The 24282-nt window shown below is 35.1% G+C and overlaps 2 protein-coding genes and 2 long non-coding RNA genes across 4 annotated transcripts; 2 read left to right on the forward strand and 2 right to left on the reverse strand.

Annotated features, from left to right (window-relative positions):
* Positions 1–2385: 2385 nt before the first annotated feature.
* LOC111497044 lies at positions 2386–8154 on the forward strand. Its single transcript, XR_002720558.1, has 7 exons — positions 2386–2693; positions 3124–3200; positions 3336–3391; positions 4349–4446; positions 6884–6971; positions 7290–7455; positions 7567–8154. It is a non-coding gene; the product is annotated as an uncharacterized LOC111497044 (long non-coding RNA).
* Positions 7070–8350, reverse strand: LOC111497043. The gene is made up of 2 exons (XR_002720557.1): positions 7692–8350; positions 7070–7579 (listed from the first exon to the last, which is right to left on the reverse strand). It is a non-coding gene; the product is annotated as an uncharacterized LOC111497043 (long non-coding RNA).
* A 6142-nt stretch (positions 8351–14492) lies between these two features.
* LOC111497039 (secretory carrier-associated membrane protein 3-like) lies at positions 14493–20121 on the forward strand. The gene is made up of 12 exons (XM_023147656.1): positions 14493–14779; positions 15810–15944; positions 16037–16099; positions 16503–16536; positions 17104–17226; positions 17580–17642; positions 17752–17845; positions 18267–18312; positions 18427–18494; positions 19148–19196; positions 19580–19645; positions 19753–20121. Exons 1-12 carry the CDS (start codon positions 14720–14722, stop codon positions 19837–19839), a joined length of 888 nt encoding a protein of 295 aa, XP_023003424.1. The 5' UTR covers positions 14493–14719; the 3' UTR covers positions 19840–20121.
* Positions 20122–20406: 285 nt separating this feature from the next.
* Positions 20407–21073, reverse strand: LOC111497041 (eggshell protein-like). Its single transcript, XM_023147659.1, has one exon. It carries the CDS (start codon positions 20977–20979, stop codon positions 20578–20580), a length of 402 nt encoding a protein of 133 aa, XP_023003427.1. The 5' UTR covers positions 20980–21073; the 3' UTR covers positions 20407–20577.
* Between the last annotated feature and the right edge of the window lie 3209 nt (positions 21074–24282).

Here is a 24282-nt window from a genome sequence, read left to right on the forward strand (position 1 = left end):
TATAGGACGACGTGTGATATGATATGGAACCACTACAAGGGGAGTAAGATTCGGATTACCTTGTTGATCGAATATCTCAAGGCAAGAACATTGTTTGAGATTCGAATCACTCCACAAGCAAGATCGATCATGTCTAGCTTGAATGATTTTTGTTGATCAAATATCTCAAGGCAAGAACACTTCCATGAGATTCGAACCACTTCACAAGCAAGATTGATCATGTCGAGCTTGAATGATTCTACATGCAACCTAAACTACATAGAATTGCAAAGAAACTTAGCCATTGGCTAAAGAAGAGCACAAATGCTTCTTTTTACTATATTTTTCAAGTTCCTTACACATACAACGTACATACCTTTATATAGCCTCAAAATGAAACTACTAAAGTCATTCCAAGAGTTGTAACATTCATACCTAATGGCCATAATTAACCATTATGTAATTGTAACCTATAGTAAATAAAGTCTTAAAATACATAAATGAAATACAATAACTCTAAATTGTAACCCACCCAAAATTTATAACAATCAAACTTCATTCTTCTTCAATGTGGCATGAATTGAAACATTTTTTGATAATTTTGACAACCTTTTCTTCACATCTTCATTGAAGTATATTGTATGATTGATGTCTTTTGGTTCATATCAACGTGCCAATAAGGACGATGGACTCAAGGTAAGTGAATTGTGAAATTTCACATAGATTAAAGAAGAAGTGAAACATTTATGGTGGAAACTACATAATAAAATATTAAATAAAAAGTACAAATAGTATGATATTTATTAGTAACGAAGTTGAACGGTTAGCATAACCATTTTTTATTTATTTAGTTTATTAGTATTCTAAATGTAAGTGGATCAGGAACTGGGAAGGGAAGAATGAATTAAAGCTGGAGCATTAAAACGACAAAGTTCCAATTCATACCGAACGAATACTAGATTTGGCGAGGAAAATTTTGAAATTAAATTAATCATCACGTGGAAATTCACAATGCGCTTTAAAAAAAAAAAGAAAAAAAATAAAATTAGAGCTGGCAAATTCTTAGAGATAAAGTGAATATTAAAATAATAATGGAGTTTTAAAAAGTTTATAAAAAAACGGAGCCCAACCGGTAATGCGTGGTGAAGTAAGCAGAGTGACAGACCAATTGGCTCTTGGCAAATGGCAATGGCTGGAGTGGGAAATTATTTATGTCGACACTCCGCGTTTTCTTTACCAAGAGCCACGCAATTAGAAAAAGGAAAATAAAGTAGGCCGTGTTTGACTTTTCAACCCCGCTGCGACACGTGATGCACCGTGCGCTGCTGGTCGGCGTTGGCGTCTTCCCTCGGCGACAAACATATCATTAATTTACTACTAATTTACTCTACGAAGGTATCCGGGTTGTTGTTTTGAATTTTATAAACTTTTTAATATTTTATTTTTAATTTGGTGTCTAATCAGTTTTCTATTTAATATATATTTTGTAAACTTGTCAACAAATTTTAATTTAGTAATAAAATATATTTAAAATTTTTAAACACTTTCATTTTTAAATGTATATATTTAAAATATATTTTATTAATGAATTTAATGTTATAAATTTATTGGGTAGACAGGTGAAGAGTTAATTATATAAATGCATGGAATTAATTAATTATACGTACTTATGAATACCTACTTACCTTGAACACACCATCAATTACATAGTATAGTGACAATTAATATTATTTTTAATGTGATATGGCATTTAATTAATAATAAACAATTATGAAATAAACTTTTACTTTATTATTATTATTTTTCAATTAATACAAACAATAGTCATACAATAAAAGAGAATTTTGAGTCTCGTAAGGTCTAATCAAACAATGTTTTATTATCGATTTTTTTTATATTCAATATGTTATATTTTTATGTTGTCGAATTAATATTGACCATGTGATTAAAATGTTCTTAATTGGCTTCACATAATTTTTTGTTTTTATTTTATAATTTCACTTATTATCCAAATTAATTTTGGGAATGTTTAAATATATTATAGAGTTATTAGAGACAAAAATTAAAAATTAAATGACATATTATAAAATTCATAGGTAATTTTTAAATTAAAAAAATTAGATAGATCTAAACGTAAAAAATCATAAATTAAAATTTTAACTTAAACCTAAAATAAAATACTTAAAAAAACATGGTGACTTTATTTATTTTTAATTTATAATTTGATCAAGAAAATGGAGAGGCCCAAATATGAATCGGCCAAGGCCCGAAGAAACAACATCCCTCAGTGAGCCGATATCGTTGACCAGTCAAACTAGAAAGTGGGCCAGAAGACAAGGGTAACATTCGCGTTAATAAAGCGACCGTCACACTCAAAACTCCGTTTTAAGAGTGTTCTTATTTGTCACGAACTTCTGTGATCGCGGTAGTTTCTTCCCGCGAAAACTTCTTGAATCATTTTCACACAATGTTTCTCCACTCTTCCAATCCCAAAGTCTCGAATCGTCTGTGAAAAAAGAAGAACAGATCGTCACTGCGCTCTGTTTATTTAAGTTCGAAGCTATGGCTCGAGGGGGGTGTTTGATGAGATTGTGAAATGGATTTGGGGGGCGGAGGCTTGGAAGTAGTTATTGCGAGATTTCGATGGCGTTGATGTGTGCGGTCGTGTCACAGTTCCCGATTACGATGATCATCTGCAAAAGATTGGTGCAATGGTAATTCTTCAATTGATATTCCATTGCGGAGCTTAAATGATCGATCACAGTACCTATCAGTTTTAGTTATAAAAAAAAAAAATGATAGGAGACTCTTGCTCGGGTAAGGAGAACTGATCTTGCAAATTCTTCACTACATTGTTTACTTTTCCTGCCCTACACAGTGAATGTTCAAGATAGCTAATGGGATTTTAAAAATTAGCATTTAGGTCAACGAATTTAATTTGGTTGAGCTTCGGGCAGAAGGTTTCAACTAGGAAGTAGGGAAGTTGTTTATTCATTTTCTTCTCGTCAATGGAATTGACCCTCCCCTTCCATATGTCACCATTCATAAAATATAACATGCTAAGACTGAGGTGGAAGGCTAGCCATTTTGTACACGATTCAAATATTATTTATAAACAATTTAGTATATTTTGTCTCAATTTAGCTTGCAGGCTATGTGAATAAGATGATGAAAAGAAGCTTAACGACGTAAAGGCTAGGGATCAGGACATGAAAAAGCTGGTGAGTAACATGTTATGCTATGGTGGGGCATGCTGATGCAGCTCGGAAATTCTGGATGGAATTTGAGATAAAAATGTGTCCTTCCATTGCATTTGGTGATCAATTAATTCATTCTATGTTGTTTCTATTTTATAGGGAATTTCTGTCTTTTATTCTCTGGTACCACCTCCACCTTACCATTTGCTAAACAGGTATCTCCTTATACATGAAAGTTGAAGAGTTGAATTCAGGGGTATGCTGCGTTCTTAAACTTTGTGAGATTACTTAGATAACGAGAAGTATTGATACTTTGTTAACCTATCATTGTTAGTATCATTGCTCTCTTTGTGTACTGGGTTTGATTTTATTATCCTTGTGTATGATATAGATATTTAATTTTTTGTGTCGAGTGTGAACCACAGAGGCTCCTTGAAAGCACTTCCAGAAACAAATTTGTTCTATACTTTCGATTTTGTCACTTTCTAATAAGCTCAAAGGATTCTTACGAGTTAAGGTGAGAGAAGCTCATTGTTAGGACCCGTTTGGATAGAAAGAGACCATAACGTCCATTTCTTGTTCTACTTTCAAGTTTTATTCACGCCTCACAATTTTACTTTTTGAAAATGAATATGTTTTGACTACTGACTTATGATACTACGATGTTATTTGGTTCATCGATTAGCTTTTTCATAATAGCATCTGTTTTGTGCATGCTTCTAATGCTACAGTCATGGGCTGTTTGTGGTGTCACGACAGTCAGCAAATAGTATATCGCCTTTTTCCTTTTTTTTTTTCTTCCTGAGAATGAAGAATACTGAAATATCTGTTCTCTCTTCGCGTACTAATGTAAGCCAAATTCTATATGAAGATATTGGACACAAGTCCAATTCTGTTCTTCCACCTACGGGAGAAGAAAAATTGAAGTTTCTATTTGGTGTGACTTGATCCAATTGACAGTGACATACTTTGTTAATCGTCTGTACGGACAATGTCCTAAACCTTCTCCTGAACTCCTTGCGTTACTCATTCTCTCAGTTTACATTTGCTTATTTGTGGAATATATAAACTAATTATATTTATGTACACATATATAAAGGACTCTGCTCTTCCTTATTACAGAAACGTTTAATGGAAGAGTAGAAGAAATAATGCACTGCTTGCTTTTATAGATGTTTCTAACTACTCAGACGTCCTTTGACACAAGTTATGGCGCTTAAGGATTGCAAAGTGAATGCTGCTATCCTTCTGAGCCAGAAACACGTAAAAGGTTTAGTATACTTTATCTACGAGCTTTTTTTTATTTTTTATTATTATCTGTGGATTACGTTGCTAGGCTCCAACTTTTACTACTGTCAACTTACAAGAAGAAACTACTATCGTCCATGAGTATTTATGTTATTCTTTAGTGGAATAAAAGAACAAGAAAAAAAAAATACATGAGCCAAAAAGTGGCTACTAGAACAACAAACACAGACAGTGCTCCAACTGTTGCTAATCCCTAAAAAGATATAAATCGCTAAATAAATTGTTAGAAGAAGCCCAAATAGAGGTAATGAAGTGAGCCTCCAGCACACCTTCCCCAAGAACTACTCTTTCCATGAAAATCTCTTCTGCCCTTCTCCCACCAAATATTCCATAACACAGTGAAGAAACCACTCTGCCACAGCCTCCTCTACTTCTCTCCTGAAAGGAAGGATGTGACAATACCTCTTTTCGAGCATAGAAGGGCAATGGTCAGTCTGAGCCACAACAACTTTTGGTGACTGAAAAAACCTTAAGTGGAGATTCAAGGGAAAAGAGCAAAGCAAAAAGACTTTATTTAATTTGACTGGATTCTCTTCACATCATGGTGCGAGATGCATTGCTGTGTCAATGCTTTAGTCCTTGGCCGATATAATTTATTTGTTGGTTTTGCATGGCGGTGATTTTAGCATCTTAGGTGCAGGAGATGGTAACCATAGTATAGAAAACCATTCTCTTAATTCCAATGTTCAATAAATTAATTAAGAAACGATGAATGTTTCAGATATGAACTAAGAGACATCAATCATACAATGTACTTCAATGAATATGTGAAGAAAATATTGTTGAAATTATCAAAAGATATTTCAATTCATGTTACATTGATGAAAAATGAAGTTTCATGTTATAAATTTTGGGTGGATTACAATTTAGACTAATTTAGAGTTATTGTATTTCATTAATGTATTTTAGGACCTTTTATTTACATTAGGTTACAATTACATAATGGATAATTATGGTCATTAAGTATGAATGTTACAACTCTTAGAATGCCTTTAACAGTTTCATTTTGAGGCTATATAAAGCCATGTATGTTGTACTTGTAAGTAGACTTGGAAAATATAGTAAAAGAAGTATTTGTGCTCTTCTTTAGCCAATGACTAAGTTTCTTTGCGATTCTATGTAGTTTAGGTTGCATGTAGAATCATTCAAGCTCGACATGATCAATCTTACTTGTGTAGTGATTCGAATCTCAATCAAGTGTTCTTTGCTTGAGATATTTGATCAACAAGAATCATTCAAGCTAGACATAATCGATTTTGCTTGTGGAGTGATTCGAATCTCAAACAATGTTCTTGCCTTGAGATATTCGATTAACAAGATAATCCGAATCTTATTCTCCTTGTAGTGATTCATCTTCATTGACGTATATTGTATGATTGATGTCTCTTGGTTCATATCAGATTCCCTATTTGAGAGCTCAATTCTAAAGCTATGCCCTGTTCGATTTTGGGAAGGTTAAATAATGTTATTCTCATCCCTTAATTTTACCATGCTCTTGCCTTACTCTTTTTTGATCTTTTCGTCTCTCTAATTTCTATGTCGGTCCCATGCACATTTGAGTTTGATTGTCTTTACAGATATGGTAAATTGTATCAATTATGATCTTCTCGCTTCAATGCAATATTTGAAATTTTGTTTCAATTCCTTATTCTGATTCCTTCTCATTCACATTCCTTTAAAGAGATTTCCTTTCACTCCGGTGTTCCACTTTTTTGTTTATCAATATAATCTGCCCCTACACACCCCGAAAGGAAAAGGGTGCAATCGATGGCTGAATATGGGCCATATTACATGGATCTAGTTTCATTTCCTTGTGATGAAAACTGGGGCTGTAAGTTTTTCTCCTGGTATGTTTAACCTGGAAAATACAACCATCACTATCGTCAACTTTTTAGATCTTAAATTCAACATTTTGATTTAAGCTGCCATTCAGATGAGGACCTTCCAGGAACTTGGAAGATGGAATTCATAGACTCGAGGGAACGTTAATGAACTTTAGTTTCAAGATAATATTTTACAAATATCTTCCGAAATGTGCTTTTCTGAACATTCAGATTTTATCGACCATTTAGTGTACTAAGTTGCATATGGATAATTATTGCCCCACAGGAAAGTTTGTTAGTGACTTGTCACTATTATGGCTTAAATGATTTGATTGAATTTCATAATCAAAACTGCAAAGCTTTTCATTGCTATGCTAGAAGGCCCTTATTTGAGCGCTGCGCCGCCCAAAATTGTGACCAGAGATGGATTTTTAAGAAATGAACAGATTATAAACTCAAAATAATTGTATTTATACATTCTTTTTCTTTCAATATTGTGTTTCGTCAGCTTCATTGGCAAATAGCATGTTTTCCTCTCCTTTCTAACCTGTTATTGCGCTTAACAACCTTTTGCAGACGAATGTCACAGAGTTTCTTCAAATTCATCTGTTAGAAAATAGCTTCAGCTTACCCGAGAGCTGGGATTGTCTGCAAAAGTAAATTGGTAAATACTAGACACTGAGATTGCCGTGTGAGAAGATGGAAGAATAAGAAAGGGAGGAGTGAATATGTTAAGGATGACAGTCAAAACTCTAGGATCAGTTTTTCTCTCGAAACAAAACCAATTAATAATATTGAAGATCATAGACAAGCATAGATGTACAAAAAATGCAAGTAGATGGCTTCTAATCAAGGATGCATTAGAAAATGAGCAGGCAAAGAGTCAATCTGCCAATCAAGAAAATTCACTCAGATTTCACCAGAAGTACAAAAACCCACATGGGAGAGTGATTCAAATTTGAGCTAATCTGAATCTTTGCAGGTTCTTCAGGAGCAACAGCTTCAAATTTGCAAAACCCATCATCAAAATTTAGAGCATAGCTGCAAGGATCATATTGAAAATTGAACCTTCTTTTTCCTCCGTTCTTGATGGCTTTCTTCATCGCTGCTCTCATCCTCCAGAACAGTTTCCTGAATTGCTTCCTACTGTAAGCATTCATCCATTCTATGCCTCGCACCAATCCCATTTATACAGCGTCAATTTCTATACTCTAAAATTGCTGCTGCTAATCCCAAAAATGTCTTGAAATGAAGAGCAGGTTGCGATATTTTCTGGGTATTTGAGGAAGATTATAAAGGATTCACAGACACAGAGACAAACATCAAGAGTTGCAATGAGGTTTATGCAGAAGTGTCAGAACTAAAACAACAAAAGAAGATTCACCTTTTTGTATACAGGAGTAACGAGTAATAAGAGAAAGGGCAAAGTGTAATCTTTTGGACTTCCAATGAAGCTTCGCAGTTTCTGCTGACCCCCTACGATGATCGGCCTTTTCTCCTTGGAGTCATGTTGGAATGCTCAAATTCCATCAACTACAGCGATAAAGACAGAGAAGGAGAAGGGGAGAGAAGAAGGGAGGGAGAACTAATAGCTGTTGCAGTGGGCAGAGAGCCTACAAAGACATATCAGTATCGAATATTGTTGCGGCAAAAGTAACGAAGGAAGCTGACTATGTTCAACGGTATGTCCTCGGTCTTTACCTCTTTCACGGGCATAAACATATTTAATGTTCCACTAAGCGTTTTAATAGTTCTTTTCGGTTCCTAAAGATTCATACTTTTGAAAAGCAAGGAATAAACTTCCTTCTGAGCATTCTTGCTGGAAAGGATTATAACGATTCAAACCTTTTCTCCGTTATGAATTTAGCAGAAAGATGCTGTTGCAGGAAATCCTGTCTGTGTTTTAGTCAAATTGTTAGTATAATTAAAAGTTGAGGAAGTAGAGATTTGTTTCCTTCTAAGCTTGAACTTTTAATCAAATTAGTAAAGGATGTTGTCTATGGATACAGCGCAGTAAACCAGAAACTCTGGTTCTGATCAATCAAATCAGAGTTTCGCCATCTTATCCATTGATTTGTCTTCTTCATCAGGCAAAGTGGAGGAACTTGATTCTTGATAACTTTATAGGATTTTTAGGCCTTATAGCTCTCACACTTTCTTTTACTTTTTCTATTTAACCAATAATCTCATTTTTGTCTCACTCCACCTCCTCATCTGTACGTAGAATCTTCGGGCTTCTTGCCATCTCCCTCCCACTGTGCAGAACTACATACAAAGGGAGATGGGGATCATCCTTGGCTAATGACTTGTCACTCTAGCCAACTACGCCACCCTTGTCTTCTCTTTCAATTACTTATGTAGGGTCATTATCCTACACAAAGTGGGGATAATGGTCTAGTTTTCCATCGGCTAAAGTCTTCCCATATGACACTTTCTCATGGTGGGGTCCCTCTTAAGTTTTTTTAATGGTTAACCACAAGCTGGGGATAGGATTGTTTGGTGGACCTTCAGTGCCACGTGTCAAGATCATAGGAGGTGGTGATACAGAGGACTGATCCTCCCAATAAAGGCTTGTTGATGATGTTCAGATTGGAGGAGGTATGGAAAAAGTCCATATTCCAAATTCACCTTTTTCAAATGCTAGCATTAATGTCCATTGCCATTCTCTCGCAAGATCGTTTTCCCATTCGTACAAAGGCCATTTGGTCTGCCTCTACCTTTTTCTGCAGATTCTCTCTGCAACCGGTGCCTTATCAGAATTTTCTGTCATTTTATAACTTTCTCTTGGTCATCGAATATTTCTGCTGTTTTCCCATCTTTTGTCCATTTCACTTTCTCGATACTAAAAGATATTACCCAAGCTGAAGCCTTCTTGGGTTTTCAATAGATGTAAGGAGTGGGGATTGAGAGCTCTGACTTAAAGGATGCTTTAACCATTGGACTATGCACTCATGTTTAGACAACTTAATTTGGATTTGGATGCTATTCCTCTCTCGCCTAAGGTTTTCTAGAAATTTTCAAATTAAGCTTGGACTTTGATTTTGCCCTCTGGCCTCTACCTCATATTATGAAGCAAAAGAGTTGTCAAAGTAGGNGGGGGAATGCATTGGCCTTCGAATTCAAGCATGCCAAATAGAGTATTGCTTTTTAAGCCTAGCTCGTAGGAAAATGCCTTTTTATGTTGTTGGGTAAACAAACCTTTACTGTTCGAAGCCGAAAGTGTGTTGGCTAAAAGAAATAAAAAAGTTACACGATTTAGATTTCCAATGTCACAAACGGCAATAGTATCTCTGCTGGATTTGCTTCAATGTCCTTTTTTGAGCTTCGCAATAACATTATTTTTTTTAAAGCATGTGATTTTCTTCACCGTAGATATCAAAATGGAAATAAAAGCTCAATGATAATAGTGGTAATATTCCATGAGTTTTTTTCTTTTGAAAAAAACTTGTTTAGGTATGGCATTGTCTTTATATCAGTATCAACCTCTATTTTTTAGACTTTTCAGACCACCTATCCTCTTTTTCTGTTTGCTTTTTGGTATTTCCTTTTTTTTTTTTTTTTTGGCAAAAATTTATTTCATAGTTTAGAAGTTATAATTTATTTTTCTTGTTTGTATGATTTGATAAAACCCTGATAAATAGTATTTATGAGTGTATCATAGAAATTTATTCTAGGACTAAATTCTTATGTTTCTATAAATTATAGGACCAAATTTGTGTTAAAAGGATAATACTAATTTCTATGTTGTTACTGTATTTGGTAAATTGATATAGGAAAGGTAATTCATATTATTCTAAATATAGGCGATGTGTGCAAATGTCTATTCATGGCACACGTGACAATCAGAGAAGTTCCATCAATTGAAAACTTTTGGAACGTCACGATTTCCACTAATATTTTATCACACGCCATTTAAGTTGTTATTTTATTAATTGAATTTGAAATCACTTGGATTATTGATGGTGTGGACACTAATCCGGTTTGTGCTTTTTGCAGGTCGAAGAAGGAAGCAACACAACATCCATTCGGTGTGGGCTTCATTTGCAAGCTAGCCCAGTGGAAGTAGTAAGATAGGCCTGGTACGCTCACAACTCTTTAACTCATTCGTTTTCTTAGCCCACTCTCAGTTATTTCAAGAGGGAGAGAGACGTTAAAAATGCACTGAAAATGACCCAAAAAGCTTTTGAAAACTAAGCAATCATGATCAAACTCAACGTCGTTTTTGAGTCTCTCAAATGCCATAGGATTCGGATAGAAACAGAAAGTGGGGGTTTCGCCTTTTTTTGAATTTATTTCAAGTTACCAAAATCCGCCATAAGTTGGGTTTTTATTTTCCGTTGGAATTGTTCCATTGGGCATTGGACCACCCCCACCTTCCAACGGCCTCAAAAACCCTGTTTTGATTCCCCCCCTTCCCTCCAAACTATATCTGAATTTCAACTCCGTTTTCCTCTTAATTCTATTTTATTTTATCATAGAACTTTATAGAAACAGACAAACAAGACAACCGTCACATTTTTTGTTTGATACAATCATATAGGGTACTTTTGTAGCTTTCTTTGTGCAACTTAAAACTATTCTTATATGAAACTCATATTTCATATTCTATGCTCTTAGTTAAATCTAGAATCTAGAATCTAGAATCCAAGTATACACACAAACTAGCTTTAACTTTACTATTATTGCATATTTACTTCTTTTAAATGATATTAAATTCTTTATTTTTAATTTTTTAAAGTTGAATTATAAGTGTAGTAGAGAAAAACTGATAAGAACTTGTGCCATTAATTCGGGAAAACCCATTCTACACATTTTGGATTGTTGCCACCTATCATCCGTCAATGTGATTAACGTTTAAAAGTCTAATCCTAGTTATCTTCTTTATTTTTCTCCTTAATTCAAGTGATGAACAGTAACTAATCATTCTTTCTTGAACTTCTGAATTGAAATTATGATTCAATTATCAACAACCCCACCACCACCTTGCTTTGATGAATTCTCCGGAGACCGGCCGCCGTGATTGTTTCTTTACATTAGTAAAACATGAACGAAATCATACAAGAAACAACAAAACCCACACACAAAAAAAACGGTGAACAATTGAGAATTGGATTTTTTTTTTTTTTTTTTCGTCTCACTTTTAGAGGAAGATGAAGCACTCCAAGGAAACCAGTGGGTTTTCTAGTGACTCAATCTGAGTGATCAACTTTCCATCAGTGATATTGTTTTCTTCTACTACTTTTCGACTGGTCGCCGGTGCTTGTGTTATTGCTGTCGGCGTGCGAAGCGGCGATGATTTACCGGATTTTCTCACAGATGGGGTCCGCCCCAGGGCGGATCTAGACCCTCCGCTGTCGAAACGTGCGGTGGCTGGTGACCGGGATCTCCTGCCGAGATTCTCATCTGGGCCTTTCTGAGTAGGCTCTGTCCTCAATCCTTGATGCGTCATTGCTGGACTTGCGTCTCTTTTCTGAACCAATCTCGCCGACCCAACAAAGCTGTTTCGTCGGACCGGCGACTGGTCTGATCTCCGGTTAAGTGTCTTGTTCGGTGACAATTTTCTTCTCAACCCAACGTCCCCGGGAATTGATTGATTTGTCGGCAGTGCTTTCAAGACCATTTGATGAACCTCTTCACCGCCGTCCATTATATCGGTGAAATTGGCGGTGGCGAAAAACTTGTCCGGGTTGGAAATTTCATCGAACTCAGAAGCCTGTTGTGCAATTCCATTAATGGGAATTTCAGGAAGCTTCTTCTCGATCTCATAGGTGGCCTTATCTCCAACAGGTTTTGTAGCTTCATCTTCTTCCGGTGGGCAATTCTTCAGCGGTGACGAAATTGGCAGTGGTTTCAGAGCATGCGTTTCAGAGAGAACTTCTTTTACTGTCTCTTCCTCCATGGAAGACGGCGGCTCTCTGCTTCCGTTGTCAGTTAACGGCCCAAATATCTTACCAGCGGCCGCCGCATCGAATTTATGAGCTGAACTTGACGATTTCCCCGAACTAACGCAGCAACCCATTTTAGCTGGCGGCCTTCAGAACATGTCGGCGGCGACGGACATTATAACATGCCGGCGAGGTTGCAGAATCTTCAATCTTCCATGGAGGATGGTACTAATGAATGGGCTAAAGAGGGAGGCTATAAAGAGATGAAAATTCGACAATTTTTTAGGATTATACTTTTTTATTTTATTTGAATGATCCGAGAACTTTATACTGGATTAGATTCATAATCTATTTAATTTGAAAATCTTTTAACATCTTAGTTTCAGATACCCGAAAGCTAACCGCAACCCGACCCGGACACATAATTGAAATTTTAATGTTGTGTTAGTGAAACAGTGATTAAAGCAGTGCATGGGACATGGGTCGGGCTACCACAAGACATCAAAGGACGCATTCATTATCACAACCAATACTAAATGTTTTCATAATCCCCCCTTAATTATTAACAACTCTTTTCATAAACACTTTAAATCTACCCTTTAAAAAGAAATTTGTTAAGGTATATGTGGCCGTATAATATTATTGAAGACATAATCGAAATAAACGTTTCAATAATTTAAAACACAATTTTGGATCGCTCTCGTTTTTTTCATCTTACAAATAACTTAATTTAAATTTTCGTTTTTCCTGGCAACTTAAACGTCAATTAATCAAAAAAATGACAAATAATGAAACGCCAAATATTTTTAATTAAAAAACATGAAATACGAATACATATAAAAAATAAAAATCGTTCGTCATGAAAAAAAAAAAAAAAAAAAAAAAAGTTTTAGAATGTAATTGTTATTATTTTTACATGTAATTAATGGTTTTCCAGCTTGTGATAAAAGAAAAAGGTTCGGCCGTTACGGGTAGATCCAACCCAAAATGAAGTGAAACTCTCGTTATGAAGGATCCAGCGCCCGACATGTCGTTGGGCCTTGGGCCCAAAACCATGTATAACGGCCCACTTTATTTGGTGACCGACACAGCTGATTTACTTTTTTTTTTTTTTTTTTTTTTTTTTTTTTTTTTTTTTTTTTAAGTACATGAATTATATNATTTAAAGGATTTGGCTCTCTTAGAGATATTATATCACGTTCTTTTTCAATGATAAATATTGTGTATTGTTAAGTGGAATCTAAATTTCCTTATTTTTCTTTTATTTGGTAAATAATATTTTAAGAATTTGGCTCTCCAAGAAATAATATATCCATAGTCCAACTTTTGGTTTGATTTTAATAGAGAAAATTAAATAATTATTAATAACCAATTATAAATTTCAAAATTTTGTATAATATAAAAATGAATGATTAATATGTTAGATATAAAAGTACTTTATACGTAATCAAAGCTATCGTTGACAAACATAATAAAAGATTATATTGACAATAGGTACGAAACTTGTTTATTGACATTAATAAATATAAAATAGTCTATTTATGATAGAGACCTAAAAAATTATAGATTTGTTAATTATCTAATGGCAAATATAACATTTAACAATTTTGTTACATGTTAAAATTATTATTAATTTTATTATTCGTGCCATTAGTATTCAAATTAGACACAAACTCTATTTTGATTTTACCTCGAAACGTTTTTTACCAATGAAATTAATTATTCTCATTTATAAACCTACGTTCACTCTATTTTAGCTCAATAAATAATTCTCTCCATAATTGATAATAAATATTGAAAATGGTGGTTGAAAGCTTTGTGTTCTACTCCCGTAGTCGAGATTGATTCGAAATCATTTTTGATAGGTGGAAGGAATATTCACCATCAGCTTACCTAATCCACCATTTTATAACGAATTAGTGAGCATTTGGTAGCGATCTCACCAAATCCATAAACTTGAAACAAAGGTTTGGTCATAACACTGCGTTCCCATTTGCTAAATCCACAAGCCTTTGGTCGTACGGTTTGTATATTGTTAAAAAATTAGCATGAAAATAAAATTAATTAAACATATAACATAAAAAAAAAACCATTTAATTTATTTATTAAAAAAAAGAGATTAATATCCAGATCAAGTGATTTGTCCTTGTGACAATTACAAAGTTAAAATTTAGATATTTTTTTTTTCATAAATTGAAATTTGTTGTTTATGATTGTTTTAATTTTTTACTAAATAATTATGGGTAGAATTAATTTTTCACATTTGTAGGAACAAAATTTCCATTATTTAAAGTATTTTGAGTTGAAAGGTATTAAGCTGGACGGCTACCTTCTCTCACTCTTTTCTCTCTCTACGATTCCATTTTCTTCTTTCCAAACTCCATTTCCCCGATTGAACCGTCAAAGTTCCTCGGGTTTCAGCTTTGAATTGCTTCATCCCTAAGTGTTCTCTCCATCTCCCTCTGTTCAAATCAGATCTAGGGTTCTGCGATTCCGCTCCTCGCTTCCGTTTGCAACTCTCTCCGCCATGGCTGGTCGGTACGACAGAAACCCTTTCGCTGAAGAAGAAGAAGTCAACCCCTTTGCAGTGAGTTTTCCTCTATCTTTGATCTTCTTTCTTTGGATGCTCAAATTATGCTCCTAACTTGCTACTGAATTTGGTTGGTTTTAGTATGCTGCTTTGCTGTGTTATTCGATAGACTAGGTCGTTTGAGTATGCGGTGGATGCGGACTTCCGTTTAGCTTAGTGGATTTTTGGATTTCTACTATTTTATTTTCTACGGTTGGATTGGATCCTTTTTTTCCTTCTTCTTATCCGAAGTCTTAGAAAAAGAACCCCATAGAAGATTCTCACCCCTATAATTTGGTTTCACTCAACATGAATTATCATCAAGATAGATATCCACCTACTTGGACATTCAAGCTATATTTAGATTGTGCCTCTCGAATTTCTGCGTATACCGGCGGTATATTGTAAACCTTTAGATGTTCAGCTTACAAACCTAATTTCCGATCTATCTACAAACCAGGATCCTGCAGTTGGGTGAAGACATCGAGGAAATCAAATTATGTCGGAGGTGCCGTTTCTTTTTACCATCTGAAAAAAGTAGTCTAACCTCTACTGTTAAGCTGCTGCAGTAGCTAGCTGCTCTCTGTCTTCCCCAACCAAACCAAAACAGAAGTAAAATAGAATAGGAAAAGGGATTCAAGTATTCAGTCAATCGAGTATGGATAACCTTTGCAATTACATTTTTCTATTAAGAGAAATACAGCTTCGTTTAATAAGTTACTTCTTTCATGATTTTTTTTTTTTTTTTCAGTTCCCAATTTTCAATTTTTTGGGAAAAGTATGGGTTTCTTATTTTTCCAGTTTTCCTAGTTAATATATGGTTCTTGCTCTTTATTACTGTAGTTTTGTCAATAGCTACACATTCCCTTAGCATATGGATAAACTGAAAATCATTCAACCTGTGGTCTTAAATTCAAGCTGGTTTTAATGGTTTCATTCATCTCATGATTCCATAAAGATGATTGTAACACTATATTTATTGGTTAAAATATTATCTTGTCAAACTTATTTACTTTTTTGACTAACTTCATTACTGGTAATCTTCCAGAATCCTGGAACTGTTGCCCCTGCTACAAATTCCAGGCTTTCACCTCTTCCTCCTGAACCAGTCGGTTTTAATTATGGTCATGGTGCAACTGTTGACATACCACTCGATTCAAATTCTGGAGGATCAAAATCTAAGGTTTTTGAGATTTTTAGTGTGTACTATGTTCTTTATTCCACCATTGATCTCCTGGATCTCTTAATTGCACCAATTTTAAAAAAAAAAATTAGGATTTGAAGAAGAAAGAGAAGGAACTCCAAGCTAAAGAGGCTGAATTGAAAAGGCGGGAACAGGTACTTCTTGAAGAATGCCTAAAATCTTTGAATACGTTTTTGCAGTTGTTATTCTGGTGTTTAATTTCAAACTTGATTCTCATCTGGAAATAATCAGGATGATTTCCTTGTTTGATTTTGATTGATTGTTACAATTGTATTCTTGAGAGTAGAAGAAATGGACTTTGCAAATATTTAGAATTTATTATATAATTTAATCACAACAGACTAGCCAAGCGCTGGTGCTAGTTCAAATTATGCATGAGATTGAATTTCCAAATCACAAGATTAATCCCCTTTGTCATCCTTTCCTCCGCTACTTGAAATGAAATGAAATCTTTGTACTGGTTCTGATTCATCTAAGTTAAAATTTAATGTTTTAGATAACTTTATTTAATTCTTTAGCATTCTTGGTTAAATGCAGGAAGTAAAACGGAGGGAAGATGCTGCAAATCGAGGTAATTTATTCTGACTGTTGAAGTCCATATCAGGATGCTAAATTGCCAGTAGAACTCTCAGAATTTATTTCATAAATTTAGCGGCAATCTGTCATAATGAGATCATACCTTCAGTTTAGTCAAGTATAACTAAATCCATTTGTATTACGCATATGCATAAATCGAAACAATACTTAAAAAAAGAATTAAGTAATAACAAATTTGGGAAATTCATGCAATCTGAGGATTTGACACCATAACATGTGCAATCATATTCCACCGAGTGCACATTTCTCTTGTTGCCACTTTGAAAACTAGTTTTTGTGTTTCAACTGGAATTCAGATGATCCATAGGTTCCCCAGAAAATCATTCTACCACAATTAAATTGCTTGTCAATCACCCTATTTGTTGGATTTATTATATTATTTATTATTTATTTTTTTAAAGAAAAGTAACACTCTTGTTCTGAAAACCACCTAGAAGGTGAATTAGAGAGATACGTTCAACTTTTTGAAGAATGAAACCGCATTGGAGATCACATGTTCTTTCCAATTCAGCTTATGACCTGATCTGTTCTTGTTTTGCAGCTGGAATTGTTCTAGAGCAGAAAAATTGGCCACCTTTTTTCCCAATCATCCACCATGATATTGCAAATGATATTCCTATTCATCTGCAAAGATTGCAGTACGTTGCATTTACTACATTGTTAGGTATGCGAACTTGTGGTCTATCTTGATTTGTTCTTGTGTATAGGCTGTTATTATTGATATCATTCAATAATCCTAGTTTTAAACCCGTTGTATGGGCACTGTTGTTGAATCTTACCCTTTGACAATTTGATTGAAAAATTTAAGACAGTGTTTGGACAAGACTACTGTTTCCCCCCTGCAAAGTTGCCATTTCTTTCTTAGACGGGTAGTTATAACAAAATATTTTATTCGAGCTATTGACATAAAGGCTCCCCTGCAAAGTTGCCTTCATTTCTTTCTTAGATGGGTTATCACAGCAAATCTCTTATATAAGATATTGAAATAAAGTACATTGTCATGTTCTGGTGGCACAGGACTAACTCTTTGCCTCTTCTGGAACATCATAGCTGTTACTACAGCATGGATTAAGGGAGAAGGTAAGTTGATATACCAATTTTGCAAAAATGATTTATCTGTTGCAATTAATTGTCTTCTTGTGTGTGAATTTTTTATTGCTTATCATCTTTCCATTATATATGGTTGTAGGGGTAAAAATCTGGTTCCTTGCAGTCATCTATTTTATTGCTGGGGTCCCTGGAGGATATTTCTTGTGGTATCGCCCACTTTACAATGCATCTAGGTACCTTTTTTGAACTTTAAACTTGTCTGTACGCTCCTCTTTCTACCCTTTCCTATTTGAATGTTTTTTTTTTTTTTTTTTTTTTTTTTTTTTTTTTTTTTTTTTTTTTTTTTTTTTTTTTGGGTTTGCATTGTACAAATAGATTGTTGTTGTTTGAGTTTAAGTTTAGGATTGATTACTTAAAGAATTGATACGATCAAATACTGAAAGTTGATATTATTTTCTTATAGAAACAAAATGATATGCTTGTAGACTTTAGAAAACAATGGTGTGTAGTAGATTTTTAATGAGTGTTATATCCCTTTCATGTGGTTGATAAGTCCTCCCCTCACTTCTGAAGGTGGAACCCTATATCGTACTCACAACTATTGATCTGACCATGAAGATATTAATTAACAGTCTTTTATCTCTAATGTTGCAGGAGTGAAAGTGCTATGAAGTTTGGATGGTTCTTTATGTTTTATTTGGTAATACTATTTTTCGATGCTCAGTAACTTTAGCTTTCTTCCCGAATAGTAAACACTTGTTTGAAAATTGGACATTTATCATTACAAATTTAGTGATGAATTTTTTTCCTACAGCTTCATATTGGTTTCTGCATATTTGCTGCGGTAGCACCTCCAATAGTCTTCAAGGGAAAATCTCTGAGGTATGATCCTTTGTATTCGGTATTTATCATGTTTGGTTAATTTGTGTTCTCAGTATGGTTTGGTTTATGATGCTTTAAAATGTTCAAATCAGTGACTTAGTGCATATATGAGGAAAGTTAATTTCTATCTCCATTTCAGCTATATTTTTTCAATTGATCTTGATCTTTTTTTTACTTCTAATGGCTTCTAGAGTCATAGGTTGCACTTTAATTTGGCTAGTGTGTTTGGACACTCCAACACTTGTTGGACACTGTTTACGCAATCGATATGTTAGACACTAGGGTACAAAATCAATATGGATCTAACATTTGTTAGACCCATATAAAACACTTATTAATTATGCCAAGTATACACGTAATAATGACTTCTGTGAGCGAAATACGTCAAACTCATTTTTTGGCATATAAATGCATAAACTTTATGAATTTTGAAATTTCTTGTCTGAAAATTACATACACACACACACACTATATATATTAATAAACCTGTCTTTATTACGTCTGTCTTAAATTTCTTAAAAATGTGTCTATGGCATGTCATATCCATGTTTCATATGTGTATCCGTGCTCAATAGTATACTTTATTAGATTAATAGAAGTTCCATATTCTTTTCCTCGTACTAATGATTTTTTTTTTTTTGGTGTGGTAACAGTGGCATTTTACCTGCAATAGATCTTATTGGCGGACAAGTCTTGGTCGGAGTAAGGATATTTTCTTTTATTTATGAGCACATGACTTGGGGAAGATTCTCTTTTGATCTACTAAAAAAAAATATCTGCCTACTTCCTTTTCAGTCAGTTATTTCATTTTTTATTTTTTTAACCTATATCAGTAAACCTCGGATGACCCACTAAATTGGGGAGATGCATGGAGACATGTTATGATTTATTTGGTCTAAGAAGATTTTTTTACTGATATGAAAATAATTTAAATGGAGCAGGTTTTGTTAAGTGTGGTTAGAATTTCCCTTATGAATTGTGGATGCTCACTTTCCTATGATTTATCCTATGAAAGTAGTAATAATACGTAGCCTCTAATTTACGTATCCTGGAGGTTTCATACTCTATTTTCCTGTTTGTTGCAGATATTCTATTTTATTGGATTTGGATTATTCTGTCTTGAATCAGTTCTCAGCATCTGGGTTATTCAGGTCAATTATGCCTCTCCCCTTTTTTTATATCCGTACGCTTACAGATGTAAAACAACAGAATTGCTGATTCATTCTATGCATTGGCCGCTTTCTCTTTTGTCATTCAGCAAGTATACATGTACTTCCGAGGCAGCGGTAAAGCAGCTCAGATGAGGCGCGAGGCTGCCAGGGGCGCTGTGAGGGCAGCCATGTGATGCAGTGACCACGTATAACCACACCGATGGGCTTCGTCCCAGAATATAGGTTGTATATGCACTTAGCCACTGGCTGTGGATAAGTTTACTGCTTTAGGTTGACGGGCTGCTCAGTCTCGTTGTTTCATTTTTACCACCCAACTTCAGTGTATGTTTTTTTTCGCCCGTGATGTAATTTGACCCCAGAGGTTGTAGTGTCACTTTTATAGACCATATTGTTAGAATGTTGAGGTTTATTGAATTCTGAGTTCATTTTTACAAGTTGTTTGGGAAAATTGGTTGTCATGTTCAAGTTCTTTACCGAAATGTTGATGAAATGATGATAGTTGAATGGAAGGAGCAAAAGATGGAATGGGTTGGACGTGTTCTTGGAGAATTCATCATGAACAGCCTGCTTTTCTCCGATGCTTCTATATTTATATTCATTCACCTCCCATCATTACCAGATGCAATCGTTGTTTCTTGCATTTGTTCTTGTTCTTTCACCATTTACTCATTCAAGTACAAAAACTTTCCATTAGAACCTTCCATATATATATCACAAGAAAGTTAAACATTCCACAAGAGTTCAAGAAAAACCATAATAATTATGATAATATTTATAATACTATATGATTTCAGTCTGGTAAAACTGCATTACATAGCCTTTTTTCTTCCCATTAAAACAAGCTTACTAGTTATAGATATTTTTTCCGGCTACCCAGCGGCCGTGTCAAAGAAAAACACTCAGAGCCCTCTCTAACAATAGCCGATACATTTCTTAGTGCAGTCGATGGTGCAGCCACCGCCTCCGCCTCCGCCGCCGAAGCCCTTCCCCGATCGGCTGTAGGAGGAGAAACACTTAGCCGGACAAGTCACCTTCTTATTGTAACAAGGACCTTTCTCTTTACACACGACAGTGTTCCTTATGATGCCGCCCTTCCCGTAGCCACCTTTGGGGCCGCCGTAGCCACCGCCATATCCTCCACCGATGATGCCCTTATCCCAGCCCTTTCCAAAGCCGGGTATGTCGTCAAATCCGTTACCAGGTTCGAACATCCCATCGAAGCCGCCGCCGCTGTTCCGAGCGGTGGCGAAAGAGAAGGCCGGCGAGAGAAGGAAGACGACGAGAAGAGTGGAGATAGCCATGTGGCGATTCATTTGGACGCGTTTTTGAGGATTACAAGTTGTTTGGGAGAGGAAAGTGAGGATTGGGGAAAGTAGAAATACGGAAATGGAAGTGGGTAAGGAGAAAGTGGGGGGCAGGAAATGCATTTATTGAAGATGGTATTGGCGGGGCAGTTGGCTCCTCATTAATGGGTATCTCTCTGTCTCTCTCCTTTCAAATTTTTTATTTTTTATTTTTAAATTATTTTTTAGGTAACTAAATTTGTAAAATTTAGAAACGACACCGAATTGGATACTATTGTTAATTCGGGATTTTATATTCAACCCAAGGCATGGCGGTGAATCTCTATCTCCTAATTTCCTTTTAAGCTTATCCACTCGTCCGGTCCTATTAGCTAACATCTCTTCTACTTCTTCCTCAACCGTGTTCTTTATTATGATACAATACATTACATGAATGTTTGGGCGGTAACAAATGGTATTAGAGCCAAACACCGGACGGTGTACTAGCAAAGACACTAGCTCCCAAGGAGGGTAGATTGTGAGATCCGACATTAGTTGGAAAGGGAAATAAATCATTCCTTATAAAAGTGTGGAAACTTATACCTACTAGACGCGTTTTAAAACTTTGAATGGAAGATAAAAATATTTGCTAGCGGTAGTAAGTGGTAGACACATTAAAATTTTGAACGAAAAATCTAACAATATTTGCTAACCACAGTAGGTGGTAGACACTTATTAAAACTTTGAAAGGAAAGTTCAAATACAACATCGGCTGGCGGTGGTGAGCTTGAGCTATTACATAAGTAATTGTCACCTATTTGGAACTTCATTGGATGTCGGGTCTAATCGACCAACTTTTTTCATACATTTTGATTTATTCTCTAAATATGAACTACCTACGCCACAAACATTTGTTTCCACTATTTGATAAAGTTGTAAGCTTAAAAGTCTTTGCCTCCTACACACAATCTCGAAAGAAGTCTTTCTTGTCAAGGAACTTTTTTGACAAATGAAGCTGGGTTTGATAACATATTGAACCAATTCTTTTTTTGCCTCATACTTACTAGATATCTTAGATATATATATTAAAGATTATAATTTAATCGATATAATTTTAAAGGTTATAATTAATTTTTATAGTTGGATAAAACTCTTTTAAATATTTCCAAATAATAGAAATTATATTCATAATTTAACATTTAAGGACTACCATAATTATTTCATCTAGATTGGCTCAGCCAAAAAGAGTTGAATTCTACTTAAGTAGATATAATGGCCTTTATTGACGTTTCTTTTTATTAACATCTCATTATAATTTTGATTTTAATGTTTCTTTTAAAATAACAGAAACATTTTTTTTTTTTTTTTAATTTGGGTTTGTTTTTAAAACAAATATATTATAATATTCACATTTATTAATTTGTTAATTGAAAATTTAGTAGAAAAAATCAGAAGTTATTATTTAGTAGGTGAATATGTAAAAGTCAACCAGACAATAAATTTATGATGCCATACAGACATGAAAATGTGAAAATAAATATTTAATTATATGATAAATTAGTCTCCTTAAGCAATTCAACCAACAAACACGTTGTCGGGAAGAAATCCGATTGATTTCAGGGCTAAACATATATATATATATATATATATATATATATGTGACCTGCACGTGACCTGCAATACGTGACCTGCACGTGCTTTTGTCCTTATTTTTAATTAATAGACGGTATTATTTAATAATTATTTGATTATTTAAAAATAATGATAATAGCGTTGAGTGGGCTTTGAAGTTGAAGGCCCAAAACAGGTCCGTATGTTTCATTTTTGGGGTTTGTTTTATAACGTGAAATGGAATCTTTCTTAAAGAGTGGCAGTCTTGCAGAGTGTGGTGGTGGGACAAGGCAGCGCTGCGCCGCGCTGTCATGGCGGATAGCCCACCCTCTCTGTCTCACTCCGCCATGTGAACCCTTTATTTTTATAATCCCTCTCTTACCCCTTGCTTTATTCTGTCCCCTTCTCTCCTCTCTATATAAATTTCCACTTTCCATCGCCTCTTCATTCAAATTCCAGTTGTAACCTTCACTCCCGCCGCCGAATTTTTCCTCAGTCATAGATGGGCGGTTCCAGAAGCGACGACATCAGCGGCGCCACCTACTCTCCCCGGAGTTCTGGCCGTCCGATTCCCAAGAGGGGACAGGTCAAATTGGGGATTATGGTGGGTCTCGCTCATTCCGTTGTTTCAATTTTCTCGCCAACCACTCGCCGGAGTTAGATTCCACGGCGGCAAGCGATGGGTGTCGGAGAGAGGGCATGGAGAGCTGTTTTTGGTTCCGGTTGTAAATTTTTGGCTAATATTTTATTTATGACATCTCAAAACAATACATTGAACCCAACATGTCTCTTTCAAATTTGCAGCCTGAGATTATTCATTTCAATTCTTTTCTTTAAAACGTATCATTATTATGATTTATAAATATGAAACAGGGAGACAACCAAATGAATCTATTGATAAAAAGCGCTCAGGAGTGGGTCAGCCTCAAGTTTTAGATGCCCTATTGGCATTTTCCCTTTCCTAGTGGAAGCCATGCAAAGCACGTTTCTTCATAATAAATATATTTTTTAAAAATAAAATTAAAAAAAGTGAGATACTGAATTCAAGCTGACGTCATCTATGGACTAAGCCACGACGTCAGCTCTTCTTCTAAAGTGAAAAGGTCAAATTTGTAATTAGCCAGAGAGGAGTGGGATCAAAACTCAAAAACCCTTTCATTAAAAAGCAACAAGAGGCACTAGTTAGGCAGGGTTAAAATGGTCAACTTACACCCCATTACCGTCATCTAGCCTTCTGGTTCTTGCCCATTTTTTCTTATATATATATATCTTTGAAGTCGGGACAGATTCGAAGCAATAGAGGCACCGTCTTCAAAAAACAAATATCGCTTACTCTCTTTCTCTCTCTAAATCAAGAACTTTCAGTTGCAGAGATGGCCGGTACCAGGATCAACGCGATCAACGGTGGACACTTGTCGAGTAAATATTCTGACCGTTTGATTCCGAAACGGGGTCAGGTCAAAATGGCTATCTTAGCGGGTATTGCTCACTCCGTCTCTTCGATCTTCTCTCACGGCGGTCGGAAATAACTCCAGTGGCCGGGAATCGAACCAGTTAATCGGAAGCGTTGAATTGTTTTTTAAAATCGATGGCTCTGATTAGACGCTAAGATCTTCCGAATTGCTAATAGAAAGATGAGGAAGAAACTGAGTTGTCCTTCCATGGCGTCGATGAATTTAGAGTTTGTGATTTTAAAATTTTTTATTTAGGAAAGTTGTTTGT

This window comes from Cucurbita maxima, unplaced genomic scaffold, assembly GCF_002738345.1.
Source record: "Cucurbita maxima cultivar Rimu unplaced genomic scaffold, Cmax_1.0 Cma_Scf00023, whole genome shotgun sequence".
Lineage (NCBI taxonomy): Eukaryota > Viridiplantae > Streptophyta > Magnoliopsida > Cucurbitales > Cucurbitaceae > Cucurbita > Cucurbita maxima.